Genomic DNA, 19,687 nt, shown 5'->3' with positions numbered 1-19,687 from the left:
TCATCTGGTGATGGATGGAGATAGAGACAGAGACCCACATTGGAGCACTGGACTGAGTTCCCCAGGTCCATATGAGGAGCAGAAGAAGAGAGAACATGAGCAAGGAAGTCAGGACAGCGAGAGGTGTGCCCACCCACTGTGATGGTGGGGCTGATCTAATGGGAACTCACCAAGGCCAGCTCAACTGGGACTGATGGAGCATGTGATCAAACTGGACTCTCTGAACGTGGCTGACAAGTAGGGCTGACTGAGAAGCCAAGGACAATGGCACTGGGTTGTGATTGTACTGCATGTACTGGCTTTGTGGGAACCTAGTCTGTTTGGATGCTCACCTTCCTAGACCTGGATGGAGGGGGGAGGACCTTGGACTTCCCACAGGGCAGGGTACCCTGACTGTTCTTTGGACTGGAGAGGGAGGGAGAGGGAGAATAGGGGGAGGGGGAGGGATAGGGGAGAAGGTGAAAATTTAGAAGAAGAAGAAGAAGAAGAAGAAGGAGGAGGAGGAGGAGGAGGAGGAGGAGGAGGAGGAGGAAGAGGAAGAGGAAGAGGAGGAGGAGGAGGAAGTATGGGTTCATTTAAGATGTAAGAACTAGCTAGAAATATGCTTGAACCATTGGCCAAACAGTGTTGTAATTAATACAGTTTCTTTGTGATTATTCGGGTCTGGGTGGACAGGAAATGAAAGCACAGTCATGTTTACATAATGAATAATAGGCCTGAGCTAATAGGCCAAACAGTTTATAATTAATATAAGCCTCTGTGTGCTTCTTTGGGACTGAACGGCTATGGTATAGGGTGGGATAGAAAATTTCGTCTACACAATGGTTAGTAGGAATCTGAAGAAACTCAGACATTTATGGATGGGGAATTAAAATAATATAGTTGCTTTGGGAAGCAGTTTGGTGGTTTCTTAAAACACAGCTGTGGTACAACCCAACAGTTCCACTAGTAAATATATTGAAAAGAGAACCAATCATATTGCCCACACGAAAACTTACACATGTAGGTTCATAATAGCCGAAATATACAATAAGGAGAGAGAACTAAACAAAATATGGGATATTCATACAATGAAAACTATTCCACACCAAAAATAAATGAGATATCTTTAAAACACTATACTAAGTAAAAATACACTCACAAACCACACATACACTATTAGCGTATTTAAAATAAATGTTCAGAATAGACTAATTCAGAAACAGAAAGGTTAGTGGGAACCAGGGAGATGGATCAGTGGGTAAAATCACTTGCTGCCAAGTCTGAAGACCCGAGTTCAATCCCCAGGCTACACACTGTAAAGAGAAAGAACTGACTTTGCAAGCTGTCCTCTGACTACCATGTTGATGTCATGGCATGTGCACCCACCCACAATAGATAGATAGATAGATAGATAGATAGATAGATAGATAGATAGATAGATAGATAGATAGATAGATAAATAGATGGAAATTTGACATGTGATCGATCATCAGAGGTGTGTGGTAGGGAGTGTGGCAAATGGGTCCTAATGAAAACAGGGTTTTAATTCAGAGAGATAAAATGTCTTGTGCCTATACTTCAGAGATGCAGCTTTCATGAGTCATCTGGCATGCTGATATAGCTGCCTTTGAACCATCCATACTCTGTAAGTAACTCTTCACCTATATTCCTATAAGGAACCCCACAAACTCACTGCTTCTCTAAAAGAGCTCTCTATAATGAGACTATGTTGGTGGTTGGACAACTCCATCAGTACACTAAAAACAACTGAACTGTGCAGTTTAAATTGGCATGGCATGGTATTTCTCAATAAACGTATTTTTAAAAAGAAAAATACAGTAATCTAACAAACTAACATGGACTATTCCTGAAATTATAATCCATATTTTTAAATTTTTATTTATTTTTATGTGCATTGGCAGTTTGTATGTATGTATGTATGTGTGAGGATATTAGATCCTGGAGTTATAGACAGCTGTGAGCTGCCATGTGGGTGTTGGCAATCCAACCCAGGTTCTCTGGAAGAGAAGTCAGAGCTCCTAACCACTGAGCCATCTCTCTAGCTCCATAATCCATAATTATTGATAAGAATAAAAACAAGATTACAGGATTACAGCCCTGCTATCCTTGGAAAAGTACATTATTCAGAAAATGTCTTGTGACCTGATACTTGAATCAGCTACAGGTTTGTTTTTAACACAAACACCTATATTGGAGTTGCTATCCACAGGACTGGCACCAAACTCTATTCATATTCCATGTGTTCATGGAAGATTAATTAAGAGACTTCCAGAAAGACAATGAGTAATGGTTTAGAAGAACAACAAATATTTAATAACTATCCATTAAAATCTGATATAAACTTTTTTATTGATTTTATTGCTGTATACTAATTCTACAAAGCACGGTTTTCATTGCCTCCACACATACACATAATGTGCTTTGATCTTATTAACCCCTTCATTACCAGTTATCCTCTCTCCTCCTGTACCACTTTCCCCCTCCACATTCCTAATAGTCTTCCTATTACCTGCATGGCCTCTTTTATCCCCTCCCTAAATACTACATTTTACAGAAAACATGCTTGTCTTTTGAAGGCTAATTCCATTTAACATTATGATCTCTAGCTACATTCATTTTCCTGCAGATGGCACAATTTCATTCATTCATTCTCCTGTTGGGGGTTGGAGTATCTCACTATGCCACCTATGGTCTGGGACTCCCTAGACCTAGCTGGTGAGGAACTCACAAAGATCATTCTGCCTCTGCCTAAGTGCTGAGATTAAAGGTGTGCACCACTATACTCAGATTTTGTTCATTCTTATACTGAATTACAAGCACTTCATTGTATTTGTGTCACCTTTGCTTTATTCATTCATGGGCATCTATACTAATTCCATAACTCAGCTACTGTGGATAGTGCTATGATAAACATGTTCTCAGGAATCTCTATAGGAAGCTGACTTTGATTCTTTTGGGTATTTATCCAGAAGTGCTGTAAATGGATCACATGGCAGTTCTATTTTTCAGGTTTTGAGAAACCAGTGTACTGATTTCCATAATATCTGGAGTAACTTACATTCCCAACAACCTTATTTGGGGTTCCTTTTTCCCCTACCTCCTCACCAACATGTGTTATTTGTTTTCTTGATGACAGCCATTCTCACTATGGCGAGATAGAATGTCAATGCAATGTTTTTTAGCTTGTTTTGCAGCCCAGTCTGGCCTCAGATTCACTATGTAAGTGAGGCAGGCCTCAAACTCCTGGTCATACTGCCTCTACCTCTCAAGCGCTAGTAGTACTGCATGTATGTGCTACCACATTCAGATTATGCATGATGAGGAGCAAACCCAGGACCCTGTGCATGCCAGGCAAGCATTCTACCAACTCAAGTGCATCCCAGAATTCAATATAGTTTTGATTTATATTCCCTTAATGGATACAGAGGTAGGCCATGTTTTAGGTATTGGCCAACTATACTATATATTCAATGTAGTCCCCATAAAAATCCCAATGATATTCTTCAAAAAAGCAGAAGAAAATCCTAAAATTCATATGGAAACATGTAAGATCCCCCCAATTAGTCAAAAGCAATCCTAAGCAGAAAGATTTATACCAGTGGCATGACAAAACCTTGGATCCATAGTATAAAACAGCATGGTACTGACACAAAAGTAGACATGTAGAGTAATGAGCTAAAGAGAGCAGTCAAACATAAAGCGGACAGTTAAAACTACCTAGTCTTTGGCAAAGGTATCAAAAACATATATTCACTAAAAGTTAGTATCTTCAATAAATGGTACTGGAAAATCTGGGTGCCTACATGAAGAAGAAAGAAACCAGATTCCCACCAAAATCAATTCAAAATGGATCAAAGACCTTAATATAAGATTTGAAACTGCTAGAGAAAAACATAAAATAACACAGAAAATAATCCCAAGAACTGAAAGATGGGGACTGGAATATGGCACAGTGATAGAGTGATAGATGCTTGCCTATCCAGCATCGCAAAAAGGAAGTGACAAGGAGAATTGTGTGAAAGTAAAAGAAAAACTTCTGTACAACAAAGGAGAATTAGCAAAATGAAGAGACAAAATATATATCAGACAAGGACCTAATTTCTTCTATTAATTTTTTTGAAAATTAAACATCAAAAAAGGATTTACTCAAAAAGGGAACTAATGAGGTGAACAGACATCAAAAGAAGAAACACAAAGTCGGGTGTTGAGGAGACAGAGGCTGGAAGATCAATAGTTCAATGTTATACTTAGTTACATCATAGCAAGTTTAAGGCCAATGCATGAAACACTAGACTTTGTGTCAAAAAAAAATAGTACAAGTGGCCAATAAACATTTGTGAGAGTATTCAATCTCCTTAGCCATGAGAAAAATGCAAATTAAATTGCTTTGGCATTCTAGGTCACCTCAGTCAGAATGACTATCTTCAAGAAAAACAAATGAAAAAAAAAACGCTGACAAGAAAGAATATGAGGAAGAAGAAACCCTTATATACCGCTGATGGAAATGTAAACCTATGTAGCCACTATGGAAAGCAGTGTGGGGGTTTCCCTACCCCATGACACAGCTGTACCACGCCTGGGCATATACCCAAACTACTCTATACAATACTACAGAGATATTTGCCCATCCATGTTTAGTGATATTCACAATAGCAAGGGCATGGAATCAGCCTATATACACACCAGTACATGGATGAATAATGAAAATGCAGCACATACACACAATGAAGTTCTAAGTCATAAGAAAGTGAAACCATGGCAACTTCAGGAAAAGGGATGTAACTGGAGATCATTATATTAAGTGAAAAGGCATTTATGTATAAAAATATGATGAATCCCATTATTGTGCATGGTGTAACCATTTTGGTAATATATTCATGAGCCTATAAATAACTCCTTACCCATGTTTGTGTAAGCAATCCTAATTAAGCTTACTGGATCACCAAGAAAAGAGATGAAAGGAGAAAGGACCAGTTGGTAAGAGATCCACAAGAGAGGGTAATGGAGGTGAATATGATCCAAATACATCATATAATATGTGAAATTTGCATAATAAAAGCTATTATGTATAATTACTATATGGTAATGTTTAATTATGAAAAAATAAAAATTTTAAAGTGAAAAATTGCCATCATAGTACTCATAGTGATATTGATTGTGGTGATAACAATGACAATAATTATACCAATTCATATTCATTAAAGCACAGCTAAAGATCACTGAGCACAGAGATGAGCATTCTATTAACAATCCAATATCATGGGAATTTGCCAAATTTCATTGGGAGAATCATCCAAATCCATCCTCATTTAGTTTAAATGTTTAAAACCCTGAGGTATCTTTAAATGTGATTTAGGGCCCCTTACATAGTTCTTAAACCTCTTTTCAAAATTTTCCTTTATACCTTGCTAATGCCCAGCAATTAAAACCCCAACTTAAATTATTCTCTATGGGGCTAGAGAACTGGCTTGGAGGTTAAGAGCACTATCTGTTCTTCCAGAGGACCTGGGTTCAGTTTCCAGCACCCACATAGCAGCTTGAAGCAGTCTGTAACTCCCATCTTCTGGCCTTTGTAGGCACTAGACATGCATGCAGGTAAAAAACCTATACACACAAAAATAAATAAATAACTAAATTTTAAATTATTTACTAAGGACTTAAAGCTTAGTTAAACAACTTGCCTCTCATTATCTGCCTTTGTTAGGCTATACATCATTTCACATCCAGAAGGTCAAGAGATATTGATATTATTTCATACACTCTACTTTTATGAAGAAAAATAATTATACACATTACTCAGTGTGTGTATTTGAAAGGCCAATCCTCAAGTGAACCATGAAAAGGAAATGCTAGAAAAGCTCATTTTCCAGTATTTGTGAAGACATAAACTATTATTTACTTCTACACACATCCTGATTTACATAGGTAGGGGTTTTTTGGTTTTGTTTCTGTTTTTTACCTCCATCCGATTCAAGTCACAGGGTTGTTGATTTGCTGGCATTGACTCAGAGTAAGAATCAAATATTGCACACTCCCACTTGGATTTCGGGAAAGCTAGTAAGGAAGAAAAAGAATATGTAAGAATATTTCCTGCAGCCATAGTGGGATTTCTTAGCTGTTAAATATAACACTGAAGTCAGCTCCCTCATCTGCACTACCTACATCCCTCGCTATGCTGAGACAACACTTGACAAGCACAATCTAGTTTTGCCATTTTCATCCTGCCGAAACTGAGGAACAGGGAAGGTAAATGACTTACTTAAGGGCATACAGCTGGCTAGTGACTGGCAGAGGCCAGAATACTTGGCAGTCCAGCTGAAAAGCTCTTGCTCTTGGCAATGAATATTACAACATGGTAGCAATTTACCATGTTGGTTATCATGATATGTTAAGTTTTAATCATACTTAAACAAATTTTAAATGCAGGAATCAAAAAGATGTTTTGAATACTATGAACATTAACTAAAAATACTTCCTTTTAAATATCGCTAGAAATAAGCAAGACACTAAAATAATAGATACCAAACATAACTTCATGAAATATTTATCTCTTTGGTTAGTAGGAAAAACAAAAATGAGAGCATGCATTCTTACTGATTGATAATAAATAAAATAACATTACAGGTCTTTTCTACTGTACAACAGCAAAAATAGCTGTTAGTCGGGAAGCTAAGTAACTTAGCAAGAAGAAGAAAGCATGCTATTTGATAAGCTAATTACCTAACATCCAGGTTACTTCTTAGGAGCAGATTCTGCTTTACTACTCTGTCATGAAGTAATTAAGAACGAAATATCACAAGGACTTTTAAAAGTTGCTAACATTACAAAGAGGTAAAGCAGACTGGGGTAGATAATAAATAGAAGCTATAAATCAAATCTGTCAAGACACACTGTTAGGAAGTCCATTTTTAATGAAATGCTTTTTAAAACTGAACAGAATGTGAAAAACTTGATTGGTGTCTTTGGGAGGCAGTTTCAAGACAGGGTTTGCCTGTGTAGCAGCTCTGGCTCTCCTGTAGACCAGGCTGGCCTCAAACTCACAGAGATCAACCTGCCTCTGCCTCTGAGTACTAGAATTAAAGGCATGCACCACCACTGCATGGCTCAGTTCTATACTTTTAATTTAATTTTGATTATTAGAGTCTAATTTTGTAGCTCTGGCTAACCTTGAATGCACTATTTAGAACAGACTGGCCTTGAACTCACAGAGATATGCCTACCTCTGTCTCCTCCTCAGTGCTGGGATTAAAGCCATGCGCCACCACCTGGCAACTGGTGTCATATATCAGTCCTTACTCATCTTTCTACTACTGCTGTACACTGAAGTGCTGGCTGGAGTACCACTACCGTGTGGGAGCGAATAGAAGGCAGTCCTGTGTAGGAAGCTAACACTCTCAAACACTACAAAAGACAACAATTAGCAGCTAACCCCACCCTATCTTCTATCTCTCCGTGTCCACTGTCGCCTCCCCAGTCTGAGTCCTCCTCTGCTCTTGAGTAGTTTTGGTCTGTGAGAGGCAACCCATAGAATCATTGCAGGCAAGGAATCTAATTTTATCACTTACTTGCCTAACACAGGCCAATGCTATTGCTCATGGTATGTTTCCTGCTTTTCTCTTCAGCCTCATCCTGGCCTCTTTGTTGTATACACTCCAACCACTGAGGCTTGAAGTTTCTATCCCTTCTTGGGTGTTCCAAACTCCTCAGTACCTCTCCGCATACTTGCTGCCCCTCTCTTCCCATACCACAGAGAAAATACAGTTCCTCTCGCACAATAAAGACTCAAAATATTTTAACAAAAGTTTCCTTCAGGAATCCACCCAGTTACCCAGACATGGAAGTGTCAAAAAGGGCTCATAGACAGTATACCAAAAAAAATGCAATATAACCTTAAAATTCTGTTCTCTAATTGGGCAAAGGGAATAGTTCTATAAGTAAAATGGCATGTGATAAAATTCCTATCACCTTACTAAAAAGACAACCTTGTACTTTTGAATTACCTTACCCAAGACCACTTGGAGATACTGGGCTATGTTTCAAGATGAGAAGCTTGTAGTCAGCAGTATAAGATCTATTTTCTATCAACAGTGAGATTCAATATTTACTGCCCATGACTGTCATAAAAAAGAGAAGTGATACTAGTTCTAAACCACCCAAGAGGGCACCAGAAACAAAAGAACAGATGGCTCCTACTTCCCTAGACTGTCCCTATAACTCATATTCTAACATGTGAAAGTCTGACTCAAGTTAAAGAAAGTATCTTCAGATGGCAAGGGCTCCCTGATGTCCAGGTATCATTTTAAGAAATAAGAGTTTGTTATTAGTCCTCTAAGAAAAATAGCTAAGGTTTATGGTGTATAATGAGGCCTTACCTGCTTGCAAGTACTCTGGCTGCAAAGTCGGAGGTAGGCCCTCTGGCAGTGGGTAGCCGTTCTTTCGTGCTACAATGAGATGAAATGCAGCACAAAACTCAGGCAAGGTCAGGGCTCCATCACAATCAGCATCACTGAGTTCCCTAAAGATAAGAGATGTCATGAGTACCTGTCATGCAGCATCAGCCTCAAGCAGACACACACAGATCCCAGATTCCTGCCCATGGCCTGTGGTATCCTCTAAGTTTCCTAGGCAAACCAATGTGAAATCCCAAGGGGCACTCAGAGGAAGAAAACAAGCTGATCTTTGGCAGTATCATCAGTGGTACTTTGTAAATAAAAATGGAAATTCCTCAAGCTCTTTGATAGGTCTGCTTTTCAACACTGAGACAAGACATGGGAGGGAACTCTAGGGAGAAAAGAAAAAGAAAATGAAAGAAGTGATGTCTGGGGTTCTGCAGTTACCTGACAGTCGCTCGATAAGTGCAGGCTGCGCAGTGTGAAGAGTGTTGGACTTAATGTGGAAAAGAGCCAAGGAAGTAGACACTTAGCCACTACGGATTTCATTCAGAGCCTGGACATGGGCACTTCGAGTTTGTTATTTTTTAAGGAAAAACCTTAATGTTTTCAAATAGTGTGCATGTTGGTAGCAAGTTAGTCTCTGGATGAGAACTTCTCAGAGAGCTGGTCATGATGGTACATACCTGTAAGTCCAGCACCTGGGAGGCAGGAGGATCAAAAGTTCAAGACTAGCCTTAACTACACAGTCATTTCAAAGTCAGTCTGAAGTACATGGGACCCTGTTTGAAAACACAGAGACAAGAGACAGGATGGGGCAAGGGAAGAAGAAAGAGAGAGGAGATGGAAAGGGAGAGAGGAACAGAGAAAGCAAGAGACAATGAGAGCAAGGGGGAACAGAGAAAACAAGAGAACAAGACAGAGGATGTGTGTATACAAATACAAATAGGTTCAAGAAGCACTGGTTGCTCATGTTTTAATATAAAAGTACCAACTAGAAAAGGCTGAAACTGGCAAAGACAACCATGAGGAAAGGGAGTCTTGGAAAAGGCTTGTCATCACTTGAGTCACTGTCTCTCGCTAAAAGACACAAGAAACCTACTTGGCAAAAGAACTAAGATCTGTTAAGCACCGATATCTGTTTGGTGTACAGACACAAGCATACTTGTATTAGAACAAGTATAAAGAGGGACTCGTATGAGACTGTACTAAAAAGATGTTGCTGTTGGAAAAGTAAAAAAAAAAAATCTCTAAGGGAAGGTCTGTAACTTGCTTCGGACCATTTGCATCCTCCTATTCCCCCTGAGACTCTTGCTCTAATTCAGAATGCAGCAGCCCTGAGACAGCTGCTCCCCGGGGTGAGGCATCTGGGAACTGCTTCAGATGCTGGATAGAGAGTATGCCATTTAGCCTTCATGCATTTATCTCAACAAAAAGACAGGAAGCCTCACCAGGCAAGGCTGGGCGTTCTGCCAAAACAGACTATATTCTTTTTAAAAATGGTCATTTTTCCCTACCCTTAAAATCTAACATAAGTCCTGTTGCAAAAAAAAAACTATACTATAAAAAGCCAGACTATATGTATATGGCTGAAGAACCTAAATCCAGCTCACAATCCCAGCTACACTGGCATGCACAGTATAACTGGAATAGCTTTTCAACAATATTGCACAATATGTGGTGTGCGATCCTAAATTCTATCATGATTTTGTAATGCCTCATGAAAAAGCTTCACATAAATATTCCAATGTTTTAATATATATTTATAATCCACAAAGTCAGGAGTTTATGGTGCTGAGCATTTTCATAGATGCAAAGAGAACCATCTGGAGCATTGCAGCACAGCCCTCCTGGAGCTACAACTGTGGCAGGCCTCAGTAGCAAGGCAGAGCCGACACTGCAGCTGCACATGCTGAATTAGGGCCCAGCTGTGAAACACCTGCCAAATTTACAAAGTTCACAGGCATCTAGAATAGACAAATTTCACTTCATTCCAAAATGTTCTTGGACCTTCTGTTCACTCTACCTTATAAAATATTATGAAGAATGGCTTTTCAAGGTCCTCTGGATTCTTGCCTCACACTAAGTAATATATATATATATATATATATATATATAAATATATGACATATGACATAGTGTCTCACATGTGCACAGCTGCCTAGACTGAAATCAGGATGACAAAGAGTAATAAGTAGGCAATTACTTTTACATATATTATGTATGTCCGTGTATGTATGCCATATGAATACAGTGCCCTAAGAAGCCAGAAGAGTATTGAAAGCCCTGGAGCTGGAATTACAAGTAGTCGGGAGTACCATATGGGTGCTCAGAACCAAAAATCTGCTCCTCTAGAAGAGCAGCCATCTCTCCAGCCTGAGGAAATTACTTCTAAACTAAGCAGCTAACCCTTAGTTTATAGTGTACACCTGATACTGTTCATTGTCTTTTTCATATAATTATTTAATCTTCATAGCAACAAAACCCCGAGTTCTAGTCACTCTCAATCTGTTTTTAAAATCATTCAAAAGTAAACTTTTCAGGGCTGGGAGTGTGGCTCATCAGTGGAGCACTTGTATGGTATGTGTAATGTCCTGGATTCAAACCTTAACACCAACAAGAAAATTTAAAAAAAAAAAACTTACTTGAGAGACTGAGGCATGGCACTTGCTACAAGTCTGAGGCCAGTGTGGGCTACACAGTGAGTTACAGGTCAGCCTGGGCTACACAGTGAGTTACAGGTCAGCCTGGGCTACACAGTGAGTTACAGGTCAGCCTGGGCTACACAGTGAAACTCTGTCTCAAAGCAAACAAAACTCACATCTTAAAAGTTAAGACTTTCGAAAGCACTAAAAGAAGAGCATATGATACCATTGGCAGTAATCATACTCACCAGATATAAGAGAGTTCTGGGATGGAGAGCTTGGATTTAGTGAAGAAGTTCTTGGCCACAGACCCTATCAAAAGCCATTGTTTAAATAAGCCATTAGTTCTTTATCTTGAGCAGCTTCTATGTGCAAGCCAATCACCACTTTTCCATTCAGCAATCTCTACCAAATAACCACAAATGCATTTATTTCTAGATGCAACAACAAATCACAGGACTCTCATAAGAGCAGCATGTGGCTTGCCAAGTACCTCTGAGGGCCTAAGACTGTTCTGCACTGTTGCAAAAATGATAAAAGACAAATAAAAGGAATATAGCATATATAAAAAGAAGCAATGACAAAAAATCATGTAAATTTTTCCTTTGCTTCTATCAAAACTGTGCATTTTTACTAAAATTTCCTAAGAAAACCTTCAAAGTTACTTAAGTAAAAATATGTTCAGTTTTATACTTAAAGAATGGAAAAGCAATGCAGAACATGGCAAATGATAAGCAGAAAGAAAAAGGGTATCGTTAATTCCACCAGAAACAAGAGAAACAGCTTGAGAAATATTTTTTATTTTTTAAAAAGAAAACAAGTTGGGGTTGGGGGAAGGGAAGAGAGGGAGGGAGAAGGGAGAAAGGAAAGACTGGAGAGAGCTTGGGGGAGTGGGAGGGTGGAGATGGAGGAAGGGTGGATATAGGAGCAGGGAAGAAGATATCTACATTAAGGGAGCCATTTTAGGGTTGGCAAGAGACTTGGCTCTTGAGGGTATCCCAGGTGTCCACGGAGATGTTCCCAGCTAGGTCCTTGGGCAGCAGAGGAGAGGGTGCCTGAACTGGCCTTGCCCCACTATCACACTGATGATTATCTCGAATATCACCATAGAATCTTCGTCGGGCGACGGATGGAGATAATAACAGAGATCCTCAGCAGAGCAACGGACTGAGCTCCCAAGGTCCAGTTGAAGAGCAGAAGGAAGGAGAAGATGAGCAAGGAAGTCTGGACCGCGCGGGGTTGGTGAACCAACTGAGACAGTGTGCCTGAGCTAATTGGAGCTCACCAAATCCAGCTGGACTGGGTCTGAATGAGCATGTGATCAAACCGGACTCTTTGTGACTGACAATGGGGGCTGACTGAGAAGCCATTGATAAAAGCACTGGGACTTGTTTCTACTGCATGGACTGGCTTTTTGGGACCCTAGTCTATTTGTCTTTTTGGATGCACAGCTTCCGAGGACTGGATGTGGGGGGAGGGGCTTGGACTTCCCACAGGGCAGGGTTCCCTGCCCTCTCAAGGAGGGAGGGGGAGGGGGGAGGGAGAGTGGGGGAGTGGGAGGGGGAGTTGGGGAGCGGGATGGGAATGGGAGGAGGGAAGGAAATGTAAATTTTTTGAATGGAAAAATAAAAAAAAATTAAATTAAAAAACCCTGAAAAAAAGAAAACAAGCTATCTTTTTACATTTTACATATCAATCCCAGTTACCAGTCCCTCCCCTCCTCCCACTCCCTCCATCCTCCCTCCTCTCCACTCCTCAGAGAGGGTAAGGCACATTGCTTTGGGGAAGGTCCAAGGCCCTCCCTACTATATCCAGGCTGAGCAAGGTATCCATCCAGAGAGAATAGGTTCCAAAAAGCCAATACAAGCAACAGGGACAAATCCTGGTCTCGCTGCCAGTGGCCCCTCAGTCTGTCCCACCATACAACTGTCACCCACATTCAGAGGGACTAGTTTGGTCCTATGCCGGTTCCTTCACAGTCTAGCTGGAGTTGGTGAGCTCCCATTAGCTCAGGTAGACTGTTTCAGTGGGTGTCCCCATCATGGTCTTGACCTCTTTGCTTATATTTTGAGAAATATTTATGATGAACTTTAACATCTCTTGATGGCACATTGAAGAATCCATCCGGGACTCTTTTCATTGTAAATTTACCTCTGTCAGTTAAAATAGAGCTGCCATCCCACTGTCCCGGCCACACTGCTCTTTCATGCCCTTGACAGCTTCCCAATTCAAAAGCCTCATTTCTAACACAAGAGAGCATTAAAGCACTAAGTTGTTCTAAGCTAAGTCAAAAGTCTCCCACAATAATTACACGTTTTCTAATTGTCCTTAAAACAATAGGAATAGGTGGGAATGTAGTTGGTGGCAGAGTACTTGACTGTCATATGCAAAGTCCTGGGATCCATGCCCTGGAAACAAACAAACAAAAAGCAGGCCAGGCATGGCCTGCACACATTTAATCCCAGCTCTTGATATACAGAGGCAGGAAAAGTCTCTGTGAGTTTGAGGCTAGCCTGGCCTATGGAGTAAGTTCCAAAATAGCAAGGGTTATACAGTGAGACACTGTCTCAAAAATAAAACAAAATAAAATAAATTTTAAAAATAGTTATAATGGATCCTAAAGCAATACTTACTTTCTTCTGATAAATTATTAAGAATCAAAATCAAAGTATCAATAAACCAATGAGCCTTCTTCTCAAAAGCACCATATCACAAATGCTATCACATCATCTTGGCTACCAATGCAACCAACCACCTTGGGCCACTTGAGAGAATGTCATCCTCTTTACAAACTCTTCTACAGTGACCAAGATATAAAGACACTCTCTTCTCCTACCTGTCTGCTTGCTGCTGAAACATCTCTCTTCAAAGCACAGTAGACCCCACCCACTAGCTACTGCAGGTTTTCACATAGGAGACTACTGTACCATAGAGTCTCGAAAAAGTTAAGTGGAAGGCACTGGGAAGCTGACTGACAGCTATCAGGTTCAGCATTGTCCCAGATGCTACTAGCTAAAGGAGGGAGTTAAGGAGAAAGCCTGGGTGCTCTCTCCCTTGAGTGTTGTAACATGAGGGCTGGCTTGTTGGGGTTTCTGTCCCGCCCGGTACCCCACAACCAACAAGTCCCAAAGAAAATCACACAGAGATTTCCATAAGATTATAAACTGATTGGCCCATTAGCTCAGGCTACTTATTAGCTCTTGTAACTTATATTAGCCCATTATTCTTATCTATGTTAGCCACATGGCTAGGTACCTTTCACAGCAGGGCAGGTCACATTTTGCTTCTTTGGTGATCTGGGCTGGACTGCAAGGAATAGGTTTCCTCCTTCCCAGCATTCTTCTGTTCCCATCGCCCCACCTCTACTTCCTGTCTAGTTGACCCACCTATACTTCCTGCCTGGCCAATCAGTGTTTATTTAAAATATGATTGACAGAATGTAGACAATTCTCCCGCACCAGAGTGTACCAAGTGAGATGTGCCCATGTACTTTCACCCCAGCTCTATCATCAAGCCACCAGAAAAAGAGACTCCATTTATATATTTTTTAAAAAGTCTAGAATTTATAAATCTAGAGAAAGAAAGTACATTAATAGTGTCCTAGGACCAGGAGGTGGAGAAGACAGGAGTAGGGAATAACTGCTACTAAGTGATGGAAAGGTTCTAAATTTGGGTTATGAATCTAGTCTGAAACTGAACTAAAATCACTGACCTGCAAGGTTTAAATGGTAAGTTTTATAGAATATCAATTATATCTCAACTAAGATGTTTATTTTAAAAGATACTAACTAATTGTCATTAAGGGATGTCTTCATTATGATCAAACTAAACATTTTAAAGGAACTTATGAAACAATCAGAAAAATTTGAACAATGAAGACTTGATTTATTAAAGAATCTGTAATTTTTTCTCACATGTACCAGTGAGTTCTGGTTATGTTTTTTAAGAGACCCAAAGTTATATCCCATAATATTTCTCAAATCAATTAATCTGGCATGGGCTGAGAGGGAATAAAGATAAATATAAAGTTGCTGACACTTGTCCATGGGAATTTGTTATAGTGGCATGTCAAGTTGTATCTACACATGAAATTTTGCAAAAATAAAAAGGCTGAAAGAAAATAAAAAAATACTTCTAACAACTATTTATTCATATTTGGCTAAATATCTGCATATGTTGTGCAAAGACTTAGTTGAGCAAGAGGTAAGATTACCCCGTTGTCAATATGCATGATCTGAATTTCTGTTTGTCTTTTCTAAAAAAAATAGTAAAATTCATTTGTTATTTCTATATTATCCTACCTTCCATAATGCCATTACCACCAATCACCAAAATGATGTTTGCCTTTACATATACAAGAATATATCAATTATATACCTTATTTCATAGAAAATTAGTCAATCCATGTTTCACTGTTAGTTTAGAATGATCAAAACCACACTGCTATTCTTTAAAATTGAAGTGTAAGATGAAAGTTTTATAAATTTTTCTTCCAGACTCTACTATTTCACTGTTTGTTTAGTCTTTAGTCTCATAAAGTGTAGGCACATGGTAATTAAATCAATTCCTCTCAGTTTGAATTTACATGAGGGCACAACAGGAATGCAGATATCTGAAAATAATCCAGAAGAACTGCCATTGAGAAAATGCTGGCCAGTTTTCCTCTCATATACTAATTTCAAAAACCAGAGAAGAAAGACTTGAACCAAGGAAATGAGCAAAAGCCTAAACTTCTAGGGAGCATAAAACATTAGGAGACCTGAGCTGGAATAATATATTTGTCTTTGCCCTGACTCTAATACAATGAGTAAGCAATTTAAGGTGTCCCTGGGCATTATCATCTACTATTTCAAGTGCCTTCACTGAGAAGGTGCAGGGTCTGAACCAAGTTCCCCCAAATTCCCACTTAACCCTTCTGCAACAGCAGTATAATTCTCCCAGGCTCATTACCATTTCTTTTCTGCATGACTTACATTTGATAAGGAATTTCACCTTAGAGGAATACAAATCAGAATCAGAAAAGGTTGCTATATTCATTTTGTATCAACCGTTTCACATTATTCACATGGGAACCATGTTCCAGGACACCATGTTCTCTCACCTGAAATGAAGGAATTCGGGTCTGGCTGGAGAGACCGGAACTGATTGACATAGTACTCCCGCTGTTCTTCTGTTATCCTCCAGGGCTCATCTGGGTAATTAATGCTGTTATCCTGTAGTTCTCTCTCCACTGAAAAGGACTTTAAAAACAGTGCTCATAGAACCTTCCTTTCATGAGATGAGACTTAAATAGCAATGAAAGTTATTTTATATTTCTCTTAAATTTTCCTCAAGGGAATACATATAACTGCTTCATAATAAGAATTAAATCACAATATAAAGTATGATAAAAAAGTAGATATCAAGCTTTATGCTTTCTTGTACCTTCAAAGTTAACATGACTGAACATGAAACAGTGAACAGTTAAAGACTGATGGAAGTTTTTCAATGTCTTAAAAAATGAGTTTTAAAAGACAACCTTTCTTATCTTTGGCTATTCATCACATTTTGATCCTTTTAAATTATCTAAGTGGATAACAAAATAATAAGTTTTTCACAAGTATGTATGGTGGCACATATATGTGCAGGCACAAAGCTGATATCAGGAGTCTTCCTCAACTGGTTATCACCTCAAGTACTGAGACAAGGTCTCTCTCTGAACCTTGAGTTCTCTGTTAAAGCAAGCCTAGCTAGCAGCTTGATTCCAGTCTCCGCATTCCAAGCACCAGAACTGCAGGCAGGCTATCATGCCCAGCAGACATTACATGGGTTCTGGGGATCCGAACCCTGTTCCTCGTACTTGTATAGCAAGTGCTTTATCTGCTGAGCAGCTCACTAGCCTCAGGTTCTCTTCTGCACAGAATATGGACACAGCTATAACCACATAATCTTTTTGGCTTTTTTCTTTTCTTCCTTTTTTTTTTTTTTTTTTTGGAGACTGTATCTCACATTGTACCTCATGATTACCTAGAACTTAATTTGTAGCCAAAGTTGGTGCTGGATTTTTTTGTAATTCTGCCTCATACTTCTGGGTGCTGGGGTTATAAGCATGAGCTACAATAAGTGAGATAATGTTTTCTTTATTCCTGCTGCATTTGCATTATATAAGTCCAGGTGTCAAATTTTTCAAATGAAACCCATGTCTCTGGGTCCTACGTGAGTAACAAGTCAGCATCACTGATTCTGTCCTTCACATGTGTGAGTTGGGAATACTTACTAAATACAAAACTGTGTTGTGGGAACTACCATGGTACTGCCATCAGCAGGGTAACAAGAGGGTGCATCAAACCTGCCACTAGAGGGCAGGCATGCCAAATTAGAAGATTTTAGAGCTCAGAAGTTCAGAGACTCAATACAGGAGAAAACAACGCTATATTAGGCTCTGGGGACCGGAAGCCAAAAGGAAGTGTAGAAAGAAACATCTAGGACTTTTCTCCATCCTTCCCATCTACACCAAGAACACATATTTTTACCAAAGGCCATGTCCATTGAACCAAGAGGTGGCCACAAGGAAGGCAAAAGAAAACTAGGCAGAAGGAAGAGGTTATCACTGCAGACATCTCCGTGCTAGTTGCTGAGCTGCTGCATCACTTGGTACTAAATGGAAGTTCCTGCTGCTGCTGCCCTGGAGTGTGTTCCTTCTCTCCTAAGAATGAAGCCACGCTAGCTAGTTACTGTTCATGTTAGCCATGGTTACTCTTTCTCTAATCCCATAAACAGCTCCTTTCTTCCCTATCTGTATCACTTCATGCCTGGGTAATGTTAGAAGTCTGTAAATAGGACTCGAGCTATTCTGACAGAAAGGATCTGGAACAGACAGGAAAAGGTGTTTCATTCCTCTGCTTCAAAATCTACAGTCAGCTTGACGGTAATCTTCCTGGTGAGGTAAAGTACTTACCCAGCATGTGTATGGCCCTGGGATCAATCTCCAGAACCAAAACACAAGCCTATGAGATTATCTGCTGTTCTCACAATAGTCCACCTCCTCTAACTGGCCCGCGGGACTCTATAATCCACGCTACTCTTTGCTCACTAGTAGGTTTCCAACTGTCCATGTGTTCAACACGTCTGACTGACCAAAGTTAGCTCTCCTTCCCAGGAAACTCTTCCTCTGGTGCCAGGCTGATCAAATCCCCCTTTCCCGCATCTTTCTGCTCCAAAGGGCCATCTACATATCCTTACCATGCCCACACCCATGCTTACACCCTAACATAGGTCATTCCTGTCCCAACAAGTCTATTACAAAGCTAAGGTCAGCAGGCACATGTGGATGAATGACCTGACCCATATCTGGTATCATCTGACTAATTTGGAATAAAAGTGCATGTGCATACAACACACTGATATCTGAGACACTTTGGCATAGAGAGTTCTTTTCTTGAAAGAAAAACTTCTGTGAGATGTTCATTTTTAAAGATATAAATAATAAATATACAGACCAACAAGCAGAGAAAGTAAACCTGAACATATATACAGCCAGGTCATGATTCCGAGGAAGGGCCAGGTGCAATTTAAGGGTATGAAAAAGTCAGAAGAATCTTGAGATTGGAACAGAAGTGATATAGAGACAGGGGTGTGGTGCATGCCTACAATCCTTGAAACCAGGAGGCTGAGGCAGGGGATTATGAGTTCAAGGCCAAGCTTGGCTGTATAGAGAATTCAAGTTCTACATGGTAATCATGTGTCTCAAAAACTAAGAGTAAAAGGTAAAAGAGTAATAAAGTTGTTAGAAGCTAAAAGACAAGTGAGCAGTAGGGCAATGGGGGATCTAAACGACCCATAATGGCAGAAGGAGTATGAAGACAGGGAAGAGAAGCTGTGTCTGCAAAAGCTAACCGATTAGAGCTACAGAACTGTGGAGAGACTGGGATGTTGCTGGTCCAGCGGCTAGTTACCAAATCTTGGGCTAAGTTCTAGCCCTCCAGGATAGCCAATCCTTGCTCACTACCTTTTTGTCAGAACTAATATCTTGGGACTAATAGTTAAAACCCTTTTAAAATCTATTAACTTAGCAGACTACAAATTTCTACCAATTCAAAAGCTAAGACTGTCAACAGATGTCATCCTGAGCCTACAGAAAAGCTTCTTCCATCTTGCTGTACCTCCCTCTCAGGTGTACCCACTAATGTAATTTAAACTTGCCTTGATTTATAGCTTTCTTTGTTCTGTAAAACTATAAAAACATCATGAAATTGTTTCAATGTTAGAACATGGAATTTGAGGTAACATAAATCTGTGTTCCATGTTTCCAGGCCATGACCACTTGAAATGGCTACAGAATAAACTCATATTCTCTTTAAAAAACAGAGAGAAAGAGAGAGAGAGAGAGAGAGAGAGAGAGAGAGAGAGAGAGAGAGAGAGAGAACTCAATCCCTACAGGGAGGAACTGGCAAGATGCTCATCAAGAAAGAGCTGACAGCGCATAGGACTGACAACCTCAGCTTGATCCCCAGAGCCCACATGGTAGAAGAACAGGACTGATGCCCAGAGGTTGTCCTCTGACATCCACACAAATGCCCTCACACCTACACACATACTTAAAAATGTTTTAAAAGAAAAAACTATTAAAGGAACTTCAGGATTGTCAATATGGCTTGATATGGTAAAGAT

At 39.8% G+C, this 19,687-nt stretch overlaps 1 protein-coding gene across 11 annotated transcripts in view; it reads right to left on the bottom strand.

The window, feature by feature from the left end:
* Positions 1-19,687, bottom strand: part of Reps2 (RALBP1 associated Eps domain containing 2) — a 267,555-nt gene that overhangs the window by 128,598 nt on the left and 119,270 nt on the right. For all 11 annotated transcript variants that reach the window (XM_048440655.3, XM_048440653.3, XM_085684732.2 and 8 more), the window contains exons 6-9: positions 16,140-16,278; positions 11,287-11,350; positions 8,376-8,518; positions 5,963-6,057 (exon numbers count right to left, since the gene is read on the bottom strand). In XM_048440655.3, coding sequence (XP_048296612.1) covers positions 5,963-6,057; positions 8,376-8,518; positions 11,287-11,350; positions 16,140-16,278 — 441 coding nt within the window. The remainder of the gene's footprint in view (positions 1-5,962; positions 6,058-8,375; positions 8,519-11,286; positions 11,351-16,139; positions 16,279-19,687) is intronic.

The sequence above is a fragment of the Myodes glareolus genome, chromosome X (genome assembly GCF_982192425.1).
Source record: "Myodes glareolus chromosome X, mMyoGla1.1, whole genome shotgun sequence".
Classification (NCBI taxonomy): domain Eukaryota; kingdom Metazoa; phylum Chordata; class Mammalia; order Rodentia; family Cricetidae; genus Myodes; species Myodes glareolus.
The sequence above is the reverse complement of the archived record's forward strand: the minus strand, read 5'-3'. Positions and strand labels throughout refer to the sequence as shown.